At 34.8% G+C, this 13,128-nt stretch overlaps 1 protein-coding gene across 1 annotated transcript in view; it reads left to right on the plus strand.

Moving 5' to 3' along the window:
• The window catches only part of LOC107726710 (alpha-(1,6)-fucosyltransferase-like), a 47,769-nt gene that overhangs the window by 8,119 nt on the left and 26,522 nt on the right, over positions 1 to 13,128 (plus strand). The window contains exon 2 of the mRNA XM_016536403.1: positions 9,214 to 9,329. Within this exon, the coding sequence (XP_016391889.1) occupies positions 9,214 to 9,329 (116 nt within the window). The remainder of the gene's footprint in view (positions 1 to 9,213; positions 9,330 to 13,128) is intronic.

Raw genomic sequence — 13,128 nt, forward strand, 5'->3', positions numbered from 1 at the left:
TAATTTTAAAATGGGCATGTTTTCATATTTATTATTTTTAATATTTATATTTAATATTTATTATTATTTTAAATTATAAATATTTATATTTTTTAATTTTAATTACCTAACTTAAAATGCTAAAATAAATCTCAATGTAAACTGAACTCATATTTCTTTTCCCCTCAATAACTATTTTTATTGAAGCACACAGAGTTCTTGCAGTGCAGAGCAGACGGTGAGCAGATTTGTGACGCGTGACTCAGAGCTCGACTGCATGAGGAGTTTTTGCAGGATGTTCTGGAGGGACGTGAGGGAGGTTTTCTGAAGTTCTGGTGGAGAAAGTCAAGATTTAAAAGAGCTTATACTGAGGAAAATTTTGTGCTCTCACGGTTTCACTGGGTGACTTTTTTGACAGTGTACAGCAAATGTCAGATTGTGCAATATGTTCAAGAAAACGTGTTTTTGCAGAGGACCTGGAGAAAGTGCTGTTCTTAAAAAGATCATCAGTGAAGTAGGACTGCAAAATTAATTGAAGAAATAATTACAGATTACTGCTGTCACAGTTAACTAATTGTGAAGTGTGTTGATTACAGCACAGGGCTGTTTTGTAAGGGAAGTGTGCTTAAAACTGAACCTAAATTTGATAGTCTGTAGCATAGTTCCTCAAAAACAGCTCCAGAGAGCCAATCTATGGCCCATAAGCAGAAAACAGAGCTACTCTGGTCATTTGTCTTTATCGGGCTGAAAGAGGGCCATCTATTTCAGATATAAATCTTGATCTGATCAATGTCTTCTGTGCTTTAATTCCAAACAGATCATCCAGTGTGGCTCTTGTGTGTCTTTCAGCCTCAATCTGGTCCCAGTCTCCCATTGATCTGCTCTAAACCTGGAGGTCCACGATATCAGTCCCAGATCTCTGATAGATCCAGCAGCGTCCTTGGCCCATAGAACTGGAGGAATATTGATTATAAAACAGCTGTATTTATTAGTGGGGTTTACTAAGGCAAGATTCACTAAGACTAGAGCTCATACAGTCCTGCAGCATTTGTGCTTTTTACAAATTAATTATGTGTGTGTGTGTGTTTTATTGTATTTTATAATATTAATTATTTGTATATTGATATGATTATATTTATAATATTGATATGATTATATTATATTATATAAATAAGACAATATTATATTTGATTTTATTATATTATACAAATTTAGACAAATAAATAGGCAATAAAACATATAAATACATAAATATTTTACATTATTATGAGAACATATATAAGGGTGTAGAATTTTTGTAGGGACGCTCGGGACATGTCCCTACCAATATCCAGCGATTACTAAATTGTCCCTGGAGGTAATTTTGATCAAACAATTAAATATATGTGTTTAACCACTGTTGTAATTTCGGCCTGCCACCAACTGAACTGCATTGCTCAAACTATTTCAAATATAGAGAATTAAGCTACAAACTCGATCATAATGCACAATGTTTCCACTTAACGTGTATTTTGAGCTGCAGCTCCTCATATTAATGGATTGTTTTCACTAGGTAGCAGTAAACCGTTTTCCTCACCTGAATATGGTCGCAGTTCCCTTTCGATTCGGTCACTCTACATTGCTATGGGAATTACCCTTTCCTCCAAATACTACTGAAGCCTTTTTGAATCACGCCAGTGAAACTGGCCAATGGCGTTCAAGTGCGTGAAATATGAGGGGCTCCCCTCTCTATGTAAGGCAGCGCTTGTGCGTCATTCATTCAGAATCTTTTCCTTCAGCCAACCTTCTACGAGAAGCAAGAAGCCTATCATCAAGAAGAGTACTCACCGTGATCTACACGCTGCAGCGGACACGTGAAAGTAAATTACTGTTAAATTTAAATTAAATTAAATAAAACATGTAGTCTTACATCTAGGGATGCACCGAAATGAAAATTCTGGGCCGAAACGGAAACCGAACATTCTGGATGCACTTGGCCGAAAACCGAAACTGCTTTGTAATGATTATTTATTATTTTATTAAATAATATAAAGTAATTTTGTAAGACTTTTTAAATTTAACTCAATTTAATGATACTGAATTAAAAAAAAACACAAGCCAATAAAATAACCACACGTTTACTGAAGTAACACAATAAAACTGGACAGAATTTATATTAATATTGGTAACACTTTACAATAAGGTTCATTAGTTAACTACTTTAGTTAATGAACTAAGAATGAACAATAGTTCTTCAGCATTTACTAATCTTAGTTCATGTTCATTTCAACATTTACTAATGCATTATTAAAATCAACAGTTGTGCTTGTTAACAGTTAATGCACTCTGAATTAACATGAACTAACAGTGAATAACTGTATTCTCATTAACTAACATTAAGAAAGATTAATAAATACTGTAATAAATGTATCGTTTGATTTAGATCGGAACTTCAGAGCGGGTTCATGAATCTTTTTTTCCCCTTTAACTATAGTAACCATGGTGTTTTTTCTTTGTTTTTGTTTTTTTCATAAAGGATGTGTTGCCAGGTTCACCAAAAATTGTATGTGAAATTTAGCTGGCAGGAAACACAAATTAATTAAGTAATATTTTGCCACATTCTCCTTTGAGTAGTCAAATAATCCAAAGAGAACATCTTTAAAACTACTGCTGTAATATTGTTGGTTTTACATTATCAGAATTGTGTAGTTATTGTCTGATGAAGATGCTAACATAAAAAAGTTATCTTTATGAATTATGAGTATGTTAGAGACCATAGCTATAAATAAAGACTTTTTTTGAGATGGCATGAAACTGTGGTCATAAGTCTATCATAAATGCAAAATTGTTGGGGTAGTTGGATGTCAAAATCAAACCTATGCCCTAGTAGGGATATGCCGGTATCAAATTTTCATGTTGCGATTAATTGCTAATGCTTTTATCACGGTATTGAAATATAGTTTTTTTAAAAAGTGCTGTCATAATACAGTATACCAGGTTCAATCACTTTTTTCTTATAACAAAAATAACTGAACATTTAAATGCAACAAAGCAATACAGAAAAATTTATAAAGTTAAAAGTTTTACACAGATTAAAGTGCAAAAGAACTATAAAGACCAATAGGTATCACTTTACAATAAGACCTCATTAGTTAACCTTAGTTAATGCATTAACATTCACAATGAGCAATAGCTACATTTGCTACAGAAGTTATTAATCTTTGTTAAAAAAATACAAGTCTTAGTTCATGTTAGCTCATTAAATAACACAGTTACGACTTTCGATTTTAACAACCTATTATTAAATATTGAAATACCTAAGATTAATGAATGTTCAAAAGAATTTTTCATTGGCAGTTTATGCTAACTAATGAATTAACTAATGTTAACTAATGAAGCCCTAATGTAAAGTGTGACCGAACAATAAAGAATCAAAACACTTTCAAACAATATCTAGGGCATGTTGTAGTCCAGATTAAAATGTAAAAAAAGTGTGAAAATAAATAGCCTATTAAGTCTAAATATTTAAGTATTTGGCGCTGTGATGAACATCATAGCAAATACACAAATCTGAATGGCTGTTTAAATCATTTAAACACAATTCAGAAACAGAAAGTAGTGCAACTGCTTTGTTTAGCGCTTTCATCCAGAGCATCTCTCACATGTTCCGCCATGTGCTTCTCCTCCTCGCTTGTTTACATCAGAGTGCGCAAGCGTCTTTCACGCAGCATACAGCGGTGTTGTGCATTTTGACCAGTTTATGGGAAAAGTATTCTTAAAATGCATTCAAAATTCGGAATAATTTGTAATATATAATTATTCACGGTATTTAGAAGTGCCCACGATAACAATATCGTGCATATTCATTACCGTGATATATCGCATACCGAATATATCACAAGTCTATGCCCTAGGTATTTTATTATTATAATTTATCTTTTCTGTTATGTCTATATTTGTTTTTAATTTTTTTTTATTGTATATTTATTTTAAATAATAATACCAAAAATATAATAATAATACATTATTCCATAATAATATAAAAATATAAAAGTCTAAGGATTACTGCATCCATGTTGAAACAGTTGTTGAGAACCTCCATTTCTCCTAAAAATAACAAAACATTTCTTAAATGAATATCTTCAATAAAGCACTGTTTAAATGCCAGAAGGCACTTTAGTGTTTTATGTTATTTATACATGCACATACTACCATCATAAAGTGATGATAAAAACCTACTGGATAGATACATTAACATGGGAATTGATGCTCAAGGCAATATAATGTTTGCAGCCTTTGCTGATGTGAAATGGAATGGTCTCTGACAACGGCCTGTGTGTGTGTGGTGCATTATTAGGAAGCTTTCTCCACACATCATAACGTTGATTTGTTTCATAGAGATGCAGCACTCCACAACCTCAGGCTGGCTGAAGATATGTGTGCTTTCTGTCAATAGCATTATATCTGCAATTAAAATTGCCACGAGCTCTGGAAAATATTCAGCTACAGACATTCCTCATAGTGGCGTTTGCCAAGAATAGACGTAGAAAATGAAATAACTTCTCTTCACTAAATGCTTTCTTATGATTAAGAATATCGTCCCACGGCACTTATGTGCAGCCAGACTTTGACTATCAGCGGAAAAGTTCACCCACATTGCAGCTTATTGTGTTTTGTGTTGACACGACATTTGGGATGATTGCCAGCAGGGCATTGTCATACGGTTGCTAGGGTGTTCTGGTGCTTTTAACACATTACTGTGTGGTTGCTAGGATGTTATAGGTGGCTTTACCATGTTGCTTTGTGGTTGATACGATGTTTTTAGTGGTTTAACATGTGTCTAGGATGTTCTGCCACATTGCAGCTTATTGTGTTTTGTGTTGACGCGACATTTGGGATGATTGCCAGCAGGGCATTGTCATACAGTTGCTAGGGTGTTCTGGTGCTTTTAACACATTACTGTGTGGTTGCTAGGATGTTATAGGTGGCTTTACCATGTTGCTTTGTGGTTGATACGATGTTTTTAGTGGTTTAACATGTGTCTAGGATGTTCTGTTTTTTGTTTTTTTTTCAACAGATTTTTATGCTAATGGTTATTGTGTTTTGGCTGGTCTTAACATGTTGCTGTGCAGTTGCTAGGGTGTTCTGGATGGTTGTAACACTGCTATACAGTTGCTAGGGTGTTCTGAATGGTTGTAACTCGTTGCTATGCAGTTGCTAGGGTGTTCTGGATGGTTGTAACATTGCTATACAGTTCCTAGGGTGTTCTGGATTATTGTCAAATGTTGCTATGCTGTTGCTTGGATGTTCTGGATGGTTGTAACGTTGCTGTTGTATGCAGTTGATTTGGTGTCCTGGATGGTTATCACGTGTTGCTATGCAGTTGTTATGGTGTTCTGGATGGTTGTAACATGTTGCTATGCAGTTGCTAGGATGCTCTGGATGGTCGTAGCATTGCTTTATATTTGCTAGGGTGTTCTGGATGGTTTTAAAATTGCTATACAGTTGTTACTGTGTTCTGATTGTATCATTTCTATGCTGTTTCTTTCGAGGGTGTTCCGGATGGTTGTGACGTTGCTATGCAGTTGCAAGGATGTTCTTGATGGTTGTAACATTTTGCTGTGCAGTTGCCAGGGTGTTCTTGATGGTTGTAACATTTTGCTGTTTAGTTGCTAGGGTGTTTTGGATGGTTGTAGCTTTTCTATGTAGTTGTTAGGGTGTTCTGGATGATCGTAACATTTCTATGCAGTTGCTAGGGTGTTCTGGATGGTTGTAACGTTGCTATACAGTTGCTAGGGTGTTCTGGATGGTCGTAACTCGATGATATGCATTTGCTAGGGTGTTTTGCATGATTTTAACATGTTGGTATGCATTTACTATGGTATTCGGAGTGGTTTCATAGTGGTCTAATTGAAATGAGTCCCTCCTAAAGTCTCTGTGGTATTCTGGTTTGTAGATATGGCTCGGGTTCTTCTTTCAATGTAAGTCTGTGGGATTTTTCCACCTATTTCATCATCCAGCAGGTGAAAACCTTCAGTCTGATTGCTTAAAAAAGTAACAGCACACTTACCGTAGGATTAGAGGTTTGTTCGTATTCACAAATCATTTCGCAGTATTCAGATCTTCCATGCCTCGTTTTCATCGCCGTATCTGTGTGATCTTCAGGCTTCTGTCTCCATCATCTCCTCCTGTCTAATCTTGCAACTCTCGTAATTTCCTCTCGGAGCGCTGCATGCGGCAGTGACTGACAGTAATTCACTGGCTGTAATGTCATTTGGCTGCCGTTCGCTCCTGTATCAGACTCTGTTTTGCTCTCCATCAGCAGTTCTGAAGTTCTGCTCCTCTGATGCTCGTGTCTCGCACTCGTTAGATGGAATTGAACTGAGCTTTTCTGTGCTCTAATAACATGTTTCATTTATACTTAAATTCAATAGTCCTCACTCCTCAGGCACTTTTCATTTGTGTATATATATATATATATATTTATATATATATTTATATATAGTTACCATTTGCATATATTGCAGAAATATATTTTCAGCTTTGAACGCTGAACCATCTGTGCTCTTAGAAGTGTGTTTTGAGTATCTAGTAATTGGTACCAATTGGGAGCTGATAGGGTCCTTGTGTAATCTCTAGACGAACGTTCAGGGGCCGAAGGGAAAAGAGCTTCACTGCGAACACCTGAAGGCCACAAGCTTCCCGATTTCTCTTTCTTTTTCAGCTCTTGCTGTGCAGTAATTTACTCTCTGCTGGTTTCCTAGATATTTAAAGGGGTAGTTCACCCATAAATTAAAATTGTGTCATGATTTACTCACCCTCAAGTTCCAAACTGGTGTGAGGTTGTTTTGGGGGTTTTTTTCTGTTGAAAAGAAAAGAAGATATTTTGAAGAATGTTGGTAACCAAGAAGTTGACGGTAGCTATTTACTTACACAGTATGGGGGGGAAAATACTACCGAAGTCAATGGGGACCATCAACTGTTCAATTACCCACATTCTTCAAAATATCTTCTTTTGTGTTCAACAGAAGGAAGATATTTTGAAGAATGTGGGTAATACATTCTTCAAAAGATGCTTTGAACAGTTGACGATCCCCATTTACTTCCATAGTATGGAAAAAAATATACTTTGGAAGTCAATGGGGACCATCAACTGTTTGGTTACCCACGTTCTTCAAGATATGTTCTTTTGTGTTCAACAGAAGAAAGAAATTCATATTTTCCTCAAAAGATATTTCAAAAGGTATTTTGAAGAATGTGCATAACCGAAGAGTTGATGGTCCCCACTGACTTCCATAGTATGGAAGAAATATGGGGACCATCAACTATTCGGTTACCAACATTCTTCAAAATGTGTTCTTTTGTGTTCAACAGAAGGAAGAAATTCAGGTTTGGAACAACTCGGGGGTGAGTAAATGATGACAGAATTGTCATTTTTCAGTCAACTATCCCTTTAACTGACTCTATACTAAGTTTACAGTCATAACGTAAATGACTAACTTGACCTCATTCGTATCCACAGGTGTTTATAATGTGAGCTGGATTCTAGATGGTGCTTTATCATGATGCAAAGCTGCTTAGAGGAGGCCGACCTATTTCTTTTACAAACTGCAGTTAGAGAGACGAAATTTAGATGTTATGGAATGTGGGTCTGTTCGTTCATTTCAGGACTTGAAAGGCCAGTTTACTCTTCCGGGGTCTTCATTTTTCTTTTACTTGCAGTTACATGCTTAAAGCAAAATGGCTCACCATTCGTCTTCATGAATTCTGTGCCAGTTGAATTATATGATAAAATATTAGACTGTTTGTATTAAATCTTCTTAATTGGATGTTTATTGCATTAAAGACCTGGAACTTTTGTAATCTGAATCTAATTGGAAGGTTGTTTGGTGTAATATTGCTGCTAATATTGCTGCAGCCTTGAGAAACCTTTATTATTCATTAGCTTTCTTAACAGATTGTATTTCATGCAACATAACTTTTTCTCAAACGTCTCAATAACTGAGGCTATACTTTTAATATACTTTTACTATGCTTTTTAAATACACAAAATATTGTGTATTTCTCACTATCACTCAGCAAAAAATACAGTAAAAACAGTAATATTGTGAAATATTATTAGAATTTAAAATAACGTAAATATAAATAAATAAAATAAATATAAATTGTAATATATTTTAAAATGTAATTTATTGCTGTGATCAAAGCTGAATTTTCAGCATCATTACTGCAGTCTTCAGTGTCACGTGATCCTTCAGAAATCATTCTAATATGCTGATGTGCTGCTCAAGAAACATTTCTGATTATTATCAATGTTGGAAACAGTTAATATTTTTGTGAAAATCGTGATACATTTTTTATTTCATGATTCTTTGATGAATAGAACGTTTTTTTTTTTTTAAACAGCATTTATTTGAAATAGAAATCTTGTGCAACATTAAAAATGTCTTTACTGTCACATTTGATCAATTTAATGCATCCTTGCTGAATAAAAGTGTTAATTTCTTCTTTTTTTTTTATGAAAAAAAGCCTTTTTGTTTCCTCGGCACTCGTGGTTGTTTTTGTTCTTTGCTTTAAAATTACAGCCTTTTTTGCATCTTTTGAATCAATTAGTATTCCCTCCTCTACTCTTGCAAATTGTGCTAACATGCTCTATTGATTTCTCCACGCTAATCTTTGTTCTTTTGCATATAGACCCTCATGCATATGCATGCAGCAGTAGTATTAATATTAATGCATGATTACCATATTAATATGTAATATAAACGATCTACTCAGTGGTTTTGGCACTTGGACGGATATTGACCCGTTTGCCGCCGTATAGAAACAAATGGAAATTTTCAGTAAACATTCAGTAATAAAATAAGGCCAATATGATAATATGTGATGTTAAATGAGCGGTTGTTGGTGTCATGCAGAGTTTCCCAAAGGCTCATTAGTTGAGGGGTGATTTCATCTAAATCAGCTGAATAGAAACGAACAGTCAAACTGTAATTAGCAATTATGCTTTAGACGAATGTAAGCAGCTAATTTATGCAGCGCACTAAACGCTATTGAACATCACAGCAGATATTTATGATTATTTTATTCATGGCCAATTGGTAATCAGGCTCCAGTGAATCAACATATTGAGCCTGTCGTTTTGCGTTTGTTTATGCAGCGCTGGCGGTCTGATTGCTTTCTTCATGGATGCCGCGAGTTTGCAAATGCATTAAGCTGCTGAAGGAGTTCGCTAACAAACCATGTGCTTTGCAGGATTCCAGAAGGACAGTCGGATGGGCCAGTATCATCAGGAAGACTGCGGTCTCTTGAGGAACAGCTTAGCCGGGCCAAACAGAAGATCCACAGTTTTCAGAGATTATCTGGAGACGGTAAGAGAGGAGATCATCAGGACTCAGTCCCCATTTCTGAACCCTAACCAAACTTCTCCCATACACCTCACCCAAAAACTCAGTCTTCCATTTGTCAGATAAACACTAAATGAAAGATTTTAAGAGATGTTTTTAGTAGTGCTGTCAAACGATTAATCGTGATTAATCGCATCCAAAATAAAAGTTTTTGTTTACATAATATATGAGTGTGTACTGTGTATATTTATTATGTATATATATAAATACAAACACATGCATGTATATAAAGAAAAATGTTATGTTTATATACTAAATATATTTATATATAATATAAAATATAAATGTATATACATGTACATATTTTCAAAATATATGCTGAATGTGTGTGTATTTACATATACATAATAAACAAACAGTACACATACATATATGTAAACAAAAACTTTTATTTTGGATGCGATTAATCATTTGACGGCACTAGTTTTATTTAATTATACTAAATATATTTATATATAATATAAAATATAAATGTATATACATGTACATATTTTCAAAATATATGCTGAATGTGTGTGTATTTACATATACATAATAAACAAACAGTACACATACATATATGTAAACAAAAACTTTTATTTTGGATGCGATTAATCATGATTAATCGTTTGACAGCACTCGTTTTTAGAGAATGCATCTTTAATATGAACACATTTTGTTGAATTTTATTTTATTTTTTTTACTTATTTTAAGTAAAACTTTTAAAAAAGGAGAATCTGCCAGTTCAGTAAGATATAAGTACACATACATTCACAGTACAATCTACAAAATTAAATCTAAGTAACTTAAATTTGTCTAATTTCAAAGATTTGTACTTCAAATGTTTGGGGTTGGTAAAATTGTTTTAATGTTTTTAGTATCTTATGCTCATTTGTTTGCTTAAAAATACAGTAAAAACAATAATATTGTGAAATATTATTACAATTTAAAAGTGACCTATTATGCCCCTTTTTACAAGATGTAAAATAAGTCTCTGATGTCCCCAGAGTTTGTATGTGAAGTTTTAGCTCAAAATACCCTACAGATAATTTTTTATAGCTTGTTGAAATTGCCATTTTTAGGGTATGAGCCAAAACGCACTGTTTTTTGTGTTTGTCCCTTTAAATGAAAATGAGCTGGTGCTCCCGCCCCCCTTTCAGGAGAGGGTGGAGTTTCTAGAGCTCGCGCACCGGCATGCCAGCAATACCAAAAAACTCTCTCACGCACTGAAAATGTCAGAAACTGCTAGTAACGGTGTTCAGCCATATACAGTGGGTACGGAAAGTATTCAGACCCCCTTAAATTTTTCAAAACAAATGTGTGATACTTACTTCTTCTAGATGGCGTACCGTTAGCTGGATAACGAACGGTTGGCACTGCTCCATCCTTCAGGAGCAACTTTTGTGCAAAACCTGCTTTATACTGACCCTCATTCACAAAGCAGTCCGGTGTAAAATGATTGGCGCAGACATAAACGAATTTCTGTAGAGTTGAGGGAGCATTTTCCTCGAAAACAAAATTAATCCACCTCGTCTTCAGCGGCTCAGATTTCGGGAGTAAATGGAGAGAGCTATGTGGATTAATACATCCAGCTACAGAACACCTAAAATGCTTGGGAGTCATTCTCGTCAGTGCAGCAATGGCGGACTGTGTACAACTCGCTGTGAACTCGCTCAGGGCGGTTCTATGTTAAAACGGCAGTGTCTGTCAACATTCGTGGGCGGGGCCTGTGGCTAATGTGACGTCACATTAGCACCAATGCTAAAAATAGGCCATTGGGAGACACTGCTTATTATTTATGGGGATTAAAAAAAAGGAGTGGGTGGATTTTTATCATTATAGGGTGGTTGTGTACACACACTGCCAACACACATTTATGTCCAAACTCCTTGCAAAAGTGAATTTAGCATAATATGTCCCCTTTAAAATGGCAGTTTTCTATTTTAATATATTGTAAAATGTAATTTATTGCTGTGATCAAAGCTGAATTTTCAGCATCATTACTCCAGTCTTCAGTGTCACATGATCCTTCAGAAATCATTCTTATTAAAGCAATAAGCCCCAAGAAGCTTCGCATCGTGCCTAACAATGTCCCCTTATCTGTTATAAATGCACTGTAAACCACGGCTTCACGGGGCTTATTGCTTTTATAAAACGGTTATTCCATATACGTAGTTAGGTTTCACAATATAAAACAGAGCAAATAAAGTGTAATGATATTAATAAAAACAGTATTCTTGTAAGTATAATGTAGTTCCTCCCTTTGTTGCAACCACCAGTTGTGGTTGCAACAAAGTGGTTGCCAAGCAACACACAAAGTAAACAAAGGTGTATGTTTGTAGAGTAATTTACAACAGCTTCGAACGCGGGCTAGCTCAACCAATCAGAATCAAGGACCGGAACTATCCGTTTTATAAATGCAATTAGACAAAATACATTCATGATAATAATAATAAAAAAATAAAAAATAAATCTTATTTTATGCAGTATTACTTCTCTCGAAAGTTTATCTGGTTTCAAAGATTTGTAGATATTTTACTGAAAAAAAGCTACAACAATTAAAAACACATTTAAAAAGTAATTTCTTTGCAAAGTCCAGAAGAAACAGCAGTAAAAAACAATGCATTATTTGGATGTTTCTAAAAAATTTTAAAAATTCTGCATTTTAAGTGTTTTATAATGGCTGTCAGTTATATTCATTAATGTAATGCAGTTAATTAGACAAAATGTAATAAATAAGCACACTTATTGATGCTTTCTGACTAAAAGTATGTTTACTACTGTACCATCAGAACAGTTTAAGCCTTTTAATCGATTAAGTCATGTTTTTTCTGCCCACATTTCTAACAAGAGTTTAATTTACTTTTGTCAGCCAGTAAACATTTTCTATTTTATTTTAGGAATATTTTGTGACAGATTACAAACTATGCATCATCAATAGCAGTTTGTTTCCTCAAATTAGGCTGGATTGCTTTCATCCAAATATAAATCACAAAATGCGTAAACTGCTCTCCAGACCCTTGCAGTTCCACCCAGGGCTTAAAATTAAGACTTCAACGCTGGCAAATATATTTGACATACTTTTCTGGGAAATCACCCTGTGTCTTATGTACAGTTGCATATGAAACTGGGATGCAATATCATCAGTGAAAAAATTATTTGTTTATATTCTGGTTTAGACTTGCAGATTGACGTCCATGTAGGTGTAACAGAAGCACAACAGAATGAGTCATTGTGTAGGTAGAGTTTGAATGTTTGCACACGTTCCTGTCCATTTTTGTGTGTGTATTCAAGCCTTTGCAGGCATTAGCATGGGTAGGGAACGGGTCAGGGTCGGGGAAATCTCCTTGCTGCAGGATCTGCCAAAAATAACTACCAACATCATCATCATCATCATCTTCACCCCGGGCCAGAAGAGCACAGGTCACAGATGTATAAGAATCATCCTTAAAGAGCCTGTCTCTCCCATGCTGCTTCACATCGTGTTCTGACCCCCGTAAAAAGACACAGGATAGATGCTGTGTGTCTCAACTCAGGTCACCTCTGCTGTAATGAGAGCAGGATTAGAGGAGAAAGCAGCTCCGCGCAAACCCTAGTGAGCTGCTCACCTACATTTCATTTTAAAATGACAGTTTCAGTGATTTTGTTGTGTTTTTGTCTTTTTTTTTTTCATACATCGTTAAACTAAATAAAAATTATAAATGTTGCCTTGGCAAAAAGCTGTAATCAAAAAAAAAAAATTTATATATATATATATATGTGTGTGTGTGTGTGTGTGTATATG

The sequence above is a fragment of the Sinocyclocheilus rhinocerous genome, unplaced genomic scaffold (assembly GCF_001515625.1).
Source record: "Sinocyclocheilus rhinocerous isolate Xijiao unplaced genomic scaffold, SAMN03320098_v1.1 scaffold246, whole genome shotgun sequence".
NCBI lineage: Eukaryota > Metazoa > Chordata > Actinopteri > Cypriniformes > Cyprinidae > Sinocyclocheilus > Sinocyclocheilus rhinocerous.